This window comes from Mirounga angustirostris, unplaced genomic scaffold, assembly GCF_029215605.1.
Source record: "Mirounga angustirostris isolate CCGP_5_RB_7025 unplaced genomic scaffold, mMirAng1.0.hap1 SCAF_3, whole genome shotgun sequence".
NCBI lineage: Eukaryota > Metazoa > Chordata > Mammalia > Carnivora > Phocidae > Mirounga > Mirounga angustirostris.
In genome coordinates, this window is record NW_026991711.1 from 152866093 (window position 1) to 152879704 (window position 13612).

A 13612-nucleotide genomic window follows, 5' to 3' on the forward strand; every position below is an offset into this window, starting at 1 on the left:
CCCACACGCATATACACAGAGCGTGATTTTTAGAAAGTCCTGGTATCTAAGAGTCAGAATGAGGGAGCTGACCCTGCATAGGGGAACAAGCGGTCAGGTCAAGAAGACTTTCTTGAGTTGCAGAGTTTCACCCGAGAATGGCCGATTGAGAACTTGGGTGACAGAGATTATAAATTTCGCTGTTCCATTTTGGATCCTTTTGGGGAAACTATTTATTTATTTATTTATACATACATGTGTGGGGTGCTTCTCTGTCAACTAAAAATCCTCATCTTTCAAAATACTACGTAACTTGTGTATACTTCATTCACCCACTTGACTCATGAACCATTTCTCGAGTGCCTGCAGCGTGCAAGCCTGTGTGTGCTGGGCCTCGGCGTCCCGGGAGCTGTGTGCTGGGCCACAGTTAAATCCGCCAGACGGGGTGTGTGTGTGACGTTTCTTGTGGATTGCGGTGGTAAGAGTGTCACTGCTGTGTGAGACCTAATGGCATGGCTTATAACGCGCTCTTCATTTTTCTCCATGTAGGACAACAGCTTTGAGCAGTTCATTATTAATTATTGTAATGAAAAGCTACAACAAATCTTCATTGAACTGACTCTTAAAGAAGAGCAGGAGGAATATATACGGGAGGTAATGTTGAAGTACATTTTGTTAAAGGTTCCTTTTTTTACTCATCATACAAATTGTGGATTCAGAAGTCGCTATAAACAGGACCCTAAAATCAGATTTATCTAAGTTTAGCCATATTTTGTCTTTTAAAAGTGCATTTGTTAGGACATCTAAGCTCACTGGGATTATCTTACTGCCCTGCTGCTAGAGCCTAGAACAGTGCCTGGCACATAGTAGATGCTCAGGAAGTATCAGTTGACTGGCTCGAGTCTTAGCGGATTCTACTGTAATGATGTAAAATAATAGTGTGTTAAAAAAAGATTCAGATGAATGAGCAAACAGCAGTGGTACATCCATACCAGGCAATAAAAAGGAACAAACACCATTTGCAACAACATGGATGGACCTGGAGGGTATTATGCTAAGTGAAATAAGTCGGACTGAGAAGGACAAATACCATATGATTTCACTCATGTGGAACCTAAAAAACAAAACAGATGAATAAATAAAAGGTGGAATCAGACCGATAAGCACAGAGAACCAGCTGATGGTTGCCAGAGGGAAGAGGGGTAGAGAATGGGCAAAACAGGTGAGGGAGAATGGGAGATACCGGCTTCCAGTTACGGAATGAGCCAGTCACAGGAATGGAAGGCACAGCATATAGGGAATACAGTCCATGGGATTGTAATCTTACTGCATGGTGACAGACGGGAGCTGCGCTCATGGAGCGCACAGCGTAAGGTATGGAGAAGCTGGATCACTGTGTTGTACGCCTGAGACTAACGTAACACTGTGTGTCAGCTATACTCAAAAGCAGTTTTTTTTTCAAACCAACATATAGTTGATCAAGGACTTATCTGAAGAATTGGCTACTCCAGAATAAAACGCATTAAAAATGAAAGAAAAAAATAATAAAAATGTCAGTACACTGTCAAAAAAAAAAAAAAGGAACAAGCAATTGATAAACACAGTGACATAAGGAATCTCAAATGCATTATGCTAAAGGAAGGAAGCCCGATTCAAAAGTCTGTGTATCCTAGGATTCCATGATACGTTGTTCGAGAAAAGGCAAAGCGGCATTGATTTTCTAAGATTTTATAATAAGAACAGGTAATATTTGTTGAGTGCTTACTATATTGCCAGGTGTTGTACTAGCACTGTGTAAATGATCTCACTTAATGTAATTTGAAAATAATCAGAAGTAATGTTTATGAAGTTTCATCCTTAATTGTATGACCATGTGTGGTTTTCACGCTTTCATTTTTTAAATAATGTTTTTTGAAGTATAAAATTATTTCAAACAAAAGGAGGAATTATTGTATTGTGTCTATATTGTATTACATTTTTGTTTCTTTTTATTTATTTGCTTTAATATTTTAATAATGGTATTACCTATTTTTTTTCATTTTCTATAGTGTTAACTGTAAATCACTAAAGACACTGAATCCTTTTTTCTTTCCTTTTTTTTGCTTCAGTACAGAATTTTCTAATGTGATTATTATCCCCAGTGTCTTAATAAAATAACCCAGGTACTCGAAAGCTAAATCATAAATATTTCATCTTTCTTTTAGAATGATCACCATGCTTTAGAAACATTTCATACTTGGCTGGCACCTTTTTTAACGTAAACATCCTAAAAGCCAGATTCATTCTCTTCCTGTCTTCTCATCATAAATAGATTGCCCAAACTTTGATCTGTAACTTAAAACAGTTGGTACAGATTGTCTAAAACATGTCTAAGAATATATAGGGAGATCCCTAGCTTGCTGTATGAATTAAGTTCCCCTTAGAAGAAAAATAAATGTTTACACTTACAGGCAGAGTGTAAGCAGATCCAGAATGATGACATTTAGCCTCACAGATTTGGCTTTGTAGCTAGCCTCAGAACCAGTGGGTCGATTTTTATGTCTTTCCTTACATTAGAAATATTTTGTCTTAGCACTGGGATGTTTTTACATTTGAATAGTCAACTGCCCTACAACATGGGATTGACTCTAAAATTAATTTTTCCTTGTGGTTACAAATTAAGAACAGAAAAAATGTGGGCCTTAGATTCCTGGGATCAAGTTCTGACTTATTTCCTTATAAACATTGTAAATATACACAAAGTAATATTGACCCAAGGGCCTGTTGAGTAAATGTTTGGCACAGAGCCAATGAAGTGCATGGGAAATTGCCACAGATGGGAGAGTGGAATGGGAGGCGGTCTCAGAACAGGTCAAGGGCGTGCACTTTAGTCACATCATGTTAGTGGTAGACCGCTGAAATTAAGGAAGTTTTGGGAACCGGAAGATGACATTTTGCAGCACTGATTTTATAAAGGAAATACCCAGAGAGTACATGAAGCATAGTAAGGTGGCACAGTGGCTGATTTATGGATGGTGGTGTGTGGCCTCATCATATGGAATCTGATTTTTTCTCTTTTGTTTCTCAGGGCATAGAATGGACACACATTGACTATTTCAATAATGCTATCATTTGTGACCTAATAGAAAATGTGAGTATAAAAATTGCTTAGTAATAATATCCTGCACAGAAGATCTCGCAGGCTTCGGTGTTAAGCTGTAGCATTTTTGCTATTTTGACACTTTTCTTTACAGAACTGCAGAGTTCTGGAGACTCTATTATAGCCATCAGAGATCATGCACGGTTCTTGAACACACACATAGACAGCTGGACATTTTGATCCTTGGCTAGGATTTTCAGTCTCGTCCCATGGCCACATCACAGAGCCCATGCATGACGTTCAGATGCCATGCCCTCAATGCACGCCCCATTCTTGCCGGGAGCCCAGGTCCAGTCCCCGGCTCCTGGGAATATGAGCACTGGTCAGAGGAGGCTCGGGCAAAACGTTTTTGCCCAATCATATATCCATTTCATTTCCAAAATTCCAGGAACCACTTAATACACTGTTTAGTGGTTACTACCAAAAAGAGAATTATCGGTGAGGATGTGTGAAAATGTGCACGATTGCTGGGAGTGTAAATTAGTGCAGCCATAATAGAAAGCAGCATGGAAATTCCTCAAAAAATTAAAAATAGAACTGTTGTGTGATCCAGCAGTTCCACTTCTGGGTATATATATATGCAAAGGAAACAGAATCAGGATCTCGAAGAGGTATCTTTACTCCCGTGTTAATTGCAGCATTATTCACAATAGCCAAGATATGGAAACAACCTAAGTGTCCGTCTATAGATGAATGGATAAAGAAGATGTGGTGTGTATATACAATGGGATATTATTCAGACTTGAGAAAGAAGGAAATCCTGCCATTTGTGACAAAACAGATGGACCTTGAGGACATTGTGCTAAGGAAAATAAGTTAGGCAGAGAAAGACAAATGCTGGGTGATATCACTTATATGTAGAATCTAAAAAAGCCAAAGAAACAATAGGATGGTGGTTGCTAGGGGCTGAGGTGGGGGAAATGGGGAGATGTCCGTCAAAGGGTACAGACTTCTAGTTACAAGATGAATAAGTTCCAGAGATCTAATACATAGCATGGTGATTACAGTTAACAATGCTATATTATATATTTGAAAATAGGAGAGCAGGTCTTAAATGTTCTCATCACAAAAAAAAAATGGTAACTATGTGACATGATAGAGGTGATAACTAAGGCTTATCGTGGTAATCATTTTGCAGTGTAAAAGTATATCAAATTATCACCTTGTATACCTTAAAATTCTACAGTGTTATATGTCAACTGTATCTCACTAAAGCTGGAAAACATTGTTAAAATAAATTAATAAAGAACAACAAACATGCTCTTCAAGTTTAGGTAAAGGAGGATAAAGGGGCATGCTCTTCCAGCTACATGTTCAAGTAAGATAACAAAAAACATTTCTTTGAGTTAAGATAAAGGAGGATAAAGGGACAATCATGGGAGCTGAGCTAAGTGGGACCCCAGGAGCAGCTCCACTACAGACCCGGCCTTGGTTCAGATTGCCTACGTGGGGGATATTGTGTGTGTGTGACTTTGCAGGTGGCCAAGGGCCACGGGAATTTTCAGGTGACCAGCTATGGCTGTATGTATGTGAAAAGGCTTAAAGTGTGAAAAATTACCAGATAAATCTTAGATTCCAAAAGGTTACTAAATATTTTTTTTACATCGTAGTCTGTAGTTTATTATAAATGAATTGATTGCAGGAAGATTAATTTGTATGTGAAAACTTGGGAGCCCTTTTTTTAGGCTTAAGATTACTCACACTCTTGGCCTCAATAACAAAGTTATTGAAAATTGTTTGAAATAATGCGTAAACTTTATTGTCCTGCAGTCTTTTTAGTTGTCAGTGGTAGGTGAGTGCTGGAATAGAATCACAGGCTCTAAATGTCCAGCAAGTCACTTTCTGTTCATCTGTAACAAGACCTTTTGGACATTATGTAATTAGCCAGTATCTCTTCCCTCGGTTTTTAAGATACTCCTGAAGGCTGCACCTTGAATTAAATGGAACATTAAATTGAATATTCTGAAGTATGACTGTTTAAGTAAACTTTGCTTTGAAATATTTGAACAGTTTCGGAAGGTGAATGCTAACATTCCACCTAAAGCAATTCAAAACTCTAATATCCAGAAAAATCAGTGAATTTACTGAAAATTTTTTGCTTGTAAATTTTGTGACCAAAGTAATTTGCTGTGAGAACTTTAACTTTCAGAAGTCATGACTAGTACATTTTCCTTCATAAATATAACATTGAACTTAATTATTTTCCCTTCAAGAAGGAAAAACAGAGAGAGAGAACCATGGTAATATACTTAATTTAACTAGATTATCTCAGCTCCAAATCCCCTTGCATATATGCTTGAAGAAACTCAGGTTCACGTAGAAGCCTGGGTACATAAAGGAAATGTTTCCTTCCGGTGTTACCTAACAATAATATTTACTCTGGGGCTGTTGTGACCACACTTGATCCTTGAGAGTCCACACTTCCCCTGGGGTTTTGTGTGGAATGAGCAAATGCTGGTCAGAGGATGTCATGGCCTTGTGAGGAGAAGGGGAGAGGAACCAGGAGCTTTGGCCCGGTGGAAGTGGGTGGGGCTGATGGTCAGTAAAGTGGATTGTTCTCTTTGGAGTGGAGACATATGGGCCCATAGGGGCAATCCAAGGAAGAGCGGCCTTTATTTAGCAAAGTAGAAGATTCTGGATTTTTGATTCAGTTTAACTGGGCGGACTGCTCTTAGGATAAATAGGACCATAAGGTCTGAATACACAACAAATTCTCACTCGTGTTCAACATTCGTTTCGAAATTTTATGTGGAAGAATTTTATTCTAAACAGATATTCTTGAAACACAACTTGATTGCCTTGATCCCAAATCACATTTTTTTTTTTTTTGCTAGAAAGTAAACTATTTTGAACACATGAACAATCTGAAAACATCTGAAACCAATTTCCTTCTGAAGCTATGGATCAAATAATGGCCTTAGAAGACTGTGCTTTGTGATTTATGACCACATGTCGTAGAGATTGCATTGTCACATGTAGTTTCTGATGTTTAGATTTGTGTTTGAGTGTGTTTGGAATACGAGGTCTGATTTGCCTTTTTTGAACAATGTGGATTTCAGTCATCAGCCCACTGAGGTAGCTGAGGTGACTCCTAAGTCCTGTTCTGTGGGGGGGTGGGGGGGCAGAGTGGGGGAGGGAGACGGATAGAGATCCTTCCCCCCCGCCCCCAGCAGGGACACACACCTGGGACTGTGGAAGGGGGCCGGGACTCCTGTGGCTTTTTGTGGCTTGTTTTGATTCTCTGCTTTTTGTTGTAACTGAGCGGAATTTTCTTGTGACTAAGTTAATTGTGTTTGACGGTGTAATTAGGAATAATTATTTAAACAATACAGTGAGGAAGGAAAGAGATCTTTTTTACTTCCTTTCTCGCAGAACACAAATGGGATCCTGGCCATGCTGGATGAGGAGTGCCTGAGACCTGGCACGGTCACCGATGAGACCTTCTTGGAGAAGCTCAACCAAGTCTGCGCCACTCACCAGCACTTTGAGAGCAGGATGAGCAAGAGCTCTAGGTTTCTTAATGACACATCCCTGCCTCACAGCTGTTTCAGAATTCAGCACTATGCTGGCAAGGTACGGGGGAGCCGCGAGCACCCAGTGGGCCTGCAGTCGTCCTTCCCTTGAGGAGGCCATGCCTCAGGTGGCATTTGGACCAGTGCCAACTTGTAAGGATGAGTCGCTGAAATCATAGGATCAGTAAATTGTTTAATAGAGGTAGAATCTGGATCGTGTTGAGTCAAAATCTTAACTGAGAGCTGAAAGGAAAAGCCAGTGGTCTTAATGAAAGAGCTCAAATGTATTTTAAAAATCGATGTTATTGTTTCCAAGCTCTCTCTTATCCTATAAAAATAGATCTCTCAACATGAATAAAAGGAGACTTGCTAGTAAAAATTAGGAGTCACTAACGACTGACAGTAAGGTTTTAGAAGCACAGATCACTTAGCAAAAACAATGAATTCTTAGATTGAGATTTTGAAACAACAGTGGGGAAAATACCTACTTCTTTAAAAAAACACTTATTGGGATGCCTGGGTGGCTCAGTCGGTTAAGTGTCTGCCTTCGGCTCAGGGGATCGAGTCCCACATCGGGCTCCCTGCTCAGTGGGGAGCCTGCTTCTCCCTCTGCCTCTCCCCCTTCTTGTGTTCTCTCTCTCTCTGACAAATAAATAAATACAGTCTTAAAAAAAAAAGCACTTACTCATTTGCTTAATATTTAAGTGAATTAATTTTATGCCACCTAAGATCTATAAAGATAATGTTAAAACCAATTTTGACAACAGCTTAATTTTTAGAGTCCTGAAAGAGTATCAGTTGATGTTAATACCTCCTTTCTTTTACATAAGTTTGCAAATTCCAAAGAGGAAAACATTCTTATTTATATATTTAGTAAAAATTAAGTATATGGTACCCAAATTTCTGTTAATTTCAAAAAGTTGAAACTTAGTACTTCTTTTTTTTTTTTTTTTGTTAGCTTATGTTATTAAAAGATACTTTTCTGGTCAGTTTCTTTGCCCGCTTAGGAGGTCTGAAAATATCAGTGCTATCTCTATTTTCTCCTACTTTTAAGCAGACTAGAATTGGCACATGTGAACTAAAAAAAAAGAAAGAAAAGGAAAACCTCAAAAATGTGCTCAAACACCAAAAAAGCCTACAATCCTTTGAAAATGTTACGATAGCATTTTTTGGAGTTTATTCTTGCAAATCCTGAAGTGTAATAGAATTTATTTTGAACTCTTCTGTGATTTAGACAGATGGAATTTAAACTTGGAGGCTAATTCGGTATTAGGAGTGTGACTAATGTGCCGGGGGGGGGGGGGTTGATGGGGAAAGTAGAGGCTGCATTATAGATAGTCTTGGAATATTTTTAACAGTTGTGTGATGCCCGGGACTGCAGTATGTCAGCTGTTGAGTTTCATGTGCTGCTCATAGGTGCTGTATCAAGTGGAAGGATTTGTTGACAAAAACAATGATCTTCTCTATCGAGACCTGTCCCAAGCCATGTGGAAAGCTGGCCACACCCTCATCAAGTCTCTGTTCCCCGAAGGGAACCCCGCCAAGATCAACCTGAAAAGGCCTCCTACAGCAGGCTCTCAGTTCAAGGCGTCTGTGGCCACACTGATGAAAAACCTCCAGACCAAGAATCCAAACTACATTAGGTATTTCTGGCACATAAAATGCTTTGACAGGTTCATTAGGAAGGTGCTTTCAAGGGAGATCATTTCCCTGTTTGCCTAAATCAGAATATAACCCCCACAGAGGATAACCCAAGTTCTTACCCATCAAATAATGTGGTATCTTGGGTTCGCTTAAAAAATACTCCAGTGCCCCTCCCACCCCTTCAAGCAAGGGAATTTAAAAAAGCGGGGGGGAATAGATATTTAATGAAATTGCATTGTTCGCACATAGGATTTTTCACTTTTTATATCTTTGTTTCATGACATGTTCAGAAATGTAAGCGTTTTTTCTGGTAAAGGTTTTGCAGAAAACTCTTCTGTTGGATTCATCTTCTTACATTAACTTAGAGCACAGCATTAAAGCAAGTGGGGCTTTAGTTCCAACTTTGGTGTTAGAAAATATGTCTCTTTCTTCCTGAGACTTACAGATTTGGAGAAAGGAATGACTCCCAAAACATTCTTAAATTTTTCAAAGCAACAGAAAGAATTCCTTCAGAAGCATCTGGTCTTTTTTTCCTGTTTCCAGGGCACCTTAGATCTCAAGATTCAGTAAAGCCCAATGAGGATTGGAGTTTTCAATCTGTGTATTTGGTGAAGTAGATAATGGGGGATGTGTATCTAACAGGTCAGGTTTCATATAGCGCACACACACTCACACATCCTTTCCATAACTGTCTTTGAAAATGCCGTTGTGAGGAACCTAGCGGGAAGAACATTTCTGTGTGGTTTGTTTACCTAATATTTATATTGGTAACAAATATAAATAGTCAAAACCCCCTGGTTTGATTGCAATCAGGTTGGAACATATAGCAGGCAAAGATCCTAGTTTCAAAAAAGAAAAAAAGCCCAGGAAACTTTCTGTGGTCAGTTGCTTTTGTTATTCTCAATTAAGTGGACTTTTAAAAAGTTACTATTTAATAATAATTTACATGATGTGATATGCACAGATCCTAGGTGAATAGCTCAGTTATTTTTTCATCGTTGTATTCACTTTGACAACCACCACCCTGGTCAACATAAGGAATATTCTATCACCCCAGAATGTTCCTTCATCTTCCTTCCTTTTTAGTGACTTTATTGTATCTCTAAGAAGTCTTAATAAACTATAAGCTTGTGAATATATTATATTTTTTTCTAGAGTCTTTGTAGTTTCAGATTTCATGTTAAGGTCCATATTTTTCCATATAGATATCCTGTTGCTCTGGCACCATATATTGAAAAGAAAAAAATCGCTATTTTTTATTCAGTTATCTTGATGCCTTTATTGAAAATCAGTTGAAAACATGTGTAAGTGTTTAGGTCTAAACTCACTAGGCTGTTCCCATTGATCTGGTTGTCTATTTTTAAGCCAAAGGGTGGACATTATTTTTTGTAAATGTAAAAGGAGAAGCATAAAAACACCAAAGTCCAACTAGGTAAGACTTAATTGTTCACATATTATATATGTGTGAATTTATTTAACACTTGTAAGTAGGCAGATATAACCATAAATGTTTAATAGTGTATTAATTAAGATATAGAGATTGCTTCCATAAGATCCAAACATAACAATGGCTTAAACAAGACTCACTTATTCCTTATGTAACTTCTGAGTATAAGGATTTTGGGGCTGATCCAGCATTTTCTTCTATTTTGTGGCTCTCTGGTTCCCAGGGTGTTTCCCTCATCCACATTGTCAAAGATGGCTTTCTACCATGGCTCTATATTCCCAGCCAGCGGTTAGAGAAGAACAAGGGGAGTGCAAGTCCCTTCCTTTTAAGGACACTCAGAAATGCCATATATTAATTCTGTTGTGATCCTGGTGGCCAGACTTTTGATCACATGGCCACACCTACTTGCAAAAGAGGCTGGGAAATGTTCGTTGTTCCTTGGACAGCAAAATGCCCTGTTAAAAAGGAGGGAGATACAGGGCAATAGGGAAACAGTAGTGTTTTTAATAATTTCAGTGAGTTATATCATACGGTACAGTAAAGTGTATGAATCTTAATTGCACAGCTTGTTGAAGTTTTTATATATGTATACACCTGTGCCCATCATCCCCGAAGGTTCCTTTGTGCCTCTTCTCTGTCGATCTGCACCCCTACCTCTCCCCAGAGGTAACAGCAATACTGATTTCTAATCATAGATTTGTTTTTCTTGAACTTCATATAAATGGAATTAAAAAATATATACTCTTTTATGTCAAACTTATTTCAATCAACAGAATGTCAGTGATATTCATCCCTGTTATTATTGTATGTATTAGTATATTCTTTAAGTGCCTTGTATGTATGTCATATTCATTTTTAGGTTTCTGTAAACAGTTTAAAATAATTTAAAAAGATACGACTAGGTTTCCCAAGGATAATAAATAATTATCGCAAAATAATTATATACTCTACTTTGTAAAACACAGATCTATCCTCAAGAGACAGAGTTTAAAACCTAAAATCTGTGTGATATTTTAGGTGCATCAAACCAAATGATAAAAAAGCAGCACACATCTTCACCGAGGCTCTAGTGTGTCATCAGATCAGGTACCTGGGTCTTTTGGAGAATGTTCGAGTGAGGAGGGCAGGCTACGCCTTCAGGCAGGCCTATGAACCGTGCCTAGAAAGATACAAAATGCTTTGTAAACAAACATGGCCTCATTGGAAAGGACCAGCAAGGTAAGAAATGCATTGATCACATTTAATAATGAAGTTTTAAAGCCTACAAATCACATGCTATTTTCTTCACCTGCTGTTAGTAAAACAATTCTGTGGCAAGTTAGATGCTTCCTCTGTGTTGGACCCTCTTCCATTAGGGTACCATTTTGTGCCAATCAGTGATTGATTATAGAGGCCTCGATTGTAAGGTCTGAACAGGGCTTATCCACATTTGGAATTTGTATGTCAATAGAATTTTAAAAATATGCTGTGGCAAGTTTGTAGGAGGGGATTTGTAATTGCTAAATATATTTGTGTAGAATCATGAAAGGAGTTAGAGGCTTCTCGGATCACTGCTCTTTGCTTTTTGGGTTTTTTTTTTCTGGGGAATTAACCCCAGAGACAGACGGTGAGTGGGGGTGAGGGTCTTACTCTTCGCCTGGGTCTGCACCAACTGAGAAATAGATACAGGAGCAGATAGGACTCAGAGTCATTGTTATTGCTGGTGAAGCTGGATTGGAGAACATGGTGGAATCCAGGTCCTGCGGCTTTCCGCCCATCTTCGCTGAATTGCACTTAGGCATCTAGTCCCAGACAGAGTGACGGACCCCTGCAGGAGCAGCCCCTGTGAGCTCTCCACATGCAGACAGAACCTGTGTACTGCCAGGGGGCTGCTGCAGAAGAGAAAGCAGGCTTCGGCTGTCCACTGCGCTTTCTTCAGCTCTTGCCTGGCGGAGAAGTTGCCCCTTCTCTGCAGGTGGCAGAAGCTCTCCCAACCACCACAGGAAGGCCGCCGTGTCTGTTTTACGGGCCTGTGCAGGCACTAGGGATTTGATTTCACCGTACTGGTATTGCCTCCACATTCTCACTGGACATGGCCTGGAATAGGACACTCACCCTGTGTATTACAAGGAGATGAACTCCAGACATATGATGTGGCCTCCGATGCCACAGGTCAATACCCAGGCAGTGTGGGATCTGCGTACTGTTTGTTCCCATTGCTAATTGCCACGGTAGAATGGTCAGTATTTACCATAATGCACAGAACATGCCTTCAATCCCTGCTTGGCACCTAGGCCCTAAGTCAGAGGGCTGAAGTTTCGTTAAAGGTTGATGTTGAAAGCGGGGTCCAGGATGGAGAAGTCAGAGCCCAGCTCAGGCCTTGCTCCCATCGCATAAGGCCTCTGCTTCATTCCACCCCATTGGTCTGGCACTTAGCACTGTCTCTTGGGTTCTGCCCATGCTGTGAGGCATGAGCGCAATATTAAAAATATTTTCAAGAATTAACTGAGCGGGCTCAAAAATAGATGTGAATTTCTTGTATCCCCTCCTGATCCTGGTTGGGGCTTTGTTATGGGTATATTTGATACAAAGATTGCCTCTGTTAATGAAATCAAGATACTGGTTTTAATGCCGTACTTTCCTAGACTACATAGTTCCGAACCCAAATTTACTCTTTCAGCGTTACTGGATTTGGTTTAATTTGTGGAGTTCAGTCTGAAAAATCTTTCACAAAAGACTGCTTACTGAAAGACCAATTGTACTTGGAAATAAAGCTATTTTTTTATGCTGCTAAGAACCTGATACCATGATTGAAGAGAAGATAACCTCTTTTTATAACTCAGAAAACTCACTGTTTTTATTTATTTTTATAGGGCTGGCGTGGAGGTTCTGTTTAATGAATTAGAGATTCCTGTGGAAGAATACTCCTTTGGTAGATCAAAGATATTCATCCGGAACCCGAGAACAGTAAGTAACCAAAATCTTGACACTCTGAACTTACGTTATAATCATATAGGCAAGTCCTTAAAGGATATTTAACTTCATAACATCACCAGAGATGCTGCCAGGAGGCCCACATTCTTGTTTTTTCTGCAGACCTCCAGGAGGATGGGCAAGTAGGAGGGCAGTAGAAGAACGTGGGTTTTTTTTGTTTTGTTTCGTTTTTTTTAAAGATTTTATTTATTTGACAGAGAGAGACACAGCGAGAGAGGGAACACAAGCAGGGGGAGCGGGAGAGGGAGAAGCAGGCTCCCTGCAGAGCAGGGAGCCCGATGCGGGACTTGATCCCAGGACCCCGGGATCATGACCTGAGCCGAAGGCAGTCGCCTAACCAACTGAGCCACCCAGGCGCCCTAACGTGGTTTTTTTAATGAAACATCAAAATCTTTGAACTGATAGATTGTACACCACTTACTAGAGAAACGGTTATTACAGCAATAAAACCTCCCTAATTCATAGGAATTGGGGGTAAATTCAGTCTGTATTGATTATAGCTGAATTATGTAATAATTTTAGGAAAGACAACCCTGTTATTTTAAGGTATGTGAAAGCATTCCTATTGAAAAAATTTTTAAGGTGAAAAGGACACTTAAAATTCTACGTAGGAACTCCAAGGGAACGTTTTTTTGTAAATGAATATAGACTAGGATGAAGTATAGTTAACATAGCAGTGTCTTTGGTAATTTGGAGAATTTGGCAAATGTTTGAATTGTTCAAGAGAGAAACATTATCAGCATCCCCCTGCGCTTAGTAGTTGCATTCCCATGGATAGCGTGAAGGTAAATCTGAGCTTCCAGTTCAGCCGCTCTCTGATTCGTCAAATTCTACATCGCCCTATTGTAAATAGTGGATCTTGTATGAATTCATCAAAATAGGTCTTCTCGTGGGTTGTTATTCCTATCATCTGTAATT

The 13612-nt window shown here is 39.4% G+C and overlaps 1 protein-coding gene across 4 annotated transcripts in view; it reads left to right on the forward strand.

Moving 5' to 3' along the window:
- The window catches only part of MYO1B (myosin IB), a 184324-nt gene that overhangs the window by 144194 nt on the left and 26518 nt on the right, over positions 1 to 13612 (forward strand). For all 4 annotated transcript variants that reach the window (XM_064586837.1, XM_064586838.1, XM_064586839.1 and 1 more), the window contains 6 exons: positions 529 to 633; positions 3047 to 3109; positions 6491 to 6691; positions 8047 to 8273; positions 10739 to 10939; positions 12574 to 12667. In XM_064586837.1, the coding sequence (XP_064442907.1) occupies positions 529 to 633; positions 3047 to 3109; positions 6491 to 6691; positions 8047 to 8273; positions 10739 to 10939; positions 12574 to 12667 (891 nt within the window). The remainder of the gene's footprint in view (positions 1 to 528; positions 634 to 3046; positions 3110 to 6490; positions 6692 to 8046; positions 8274 to 10738; positions 10940 to 12573; positions 12668 to 13612) is intronic.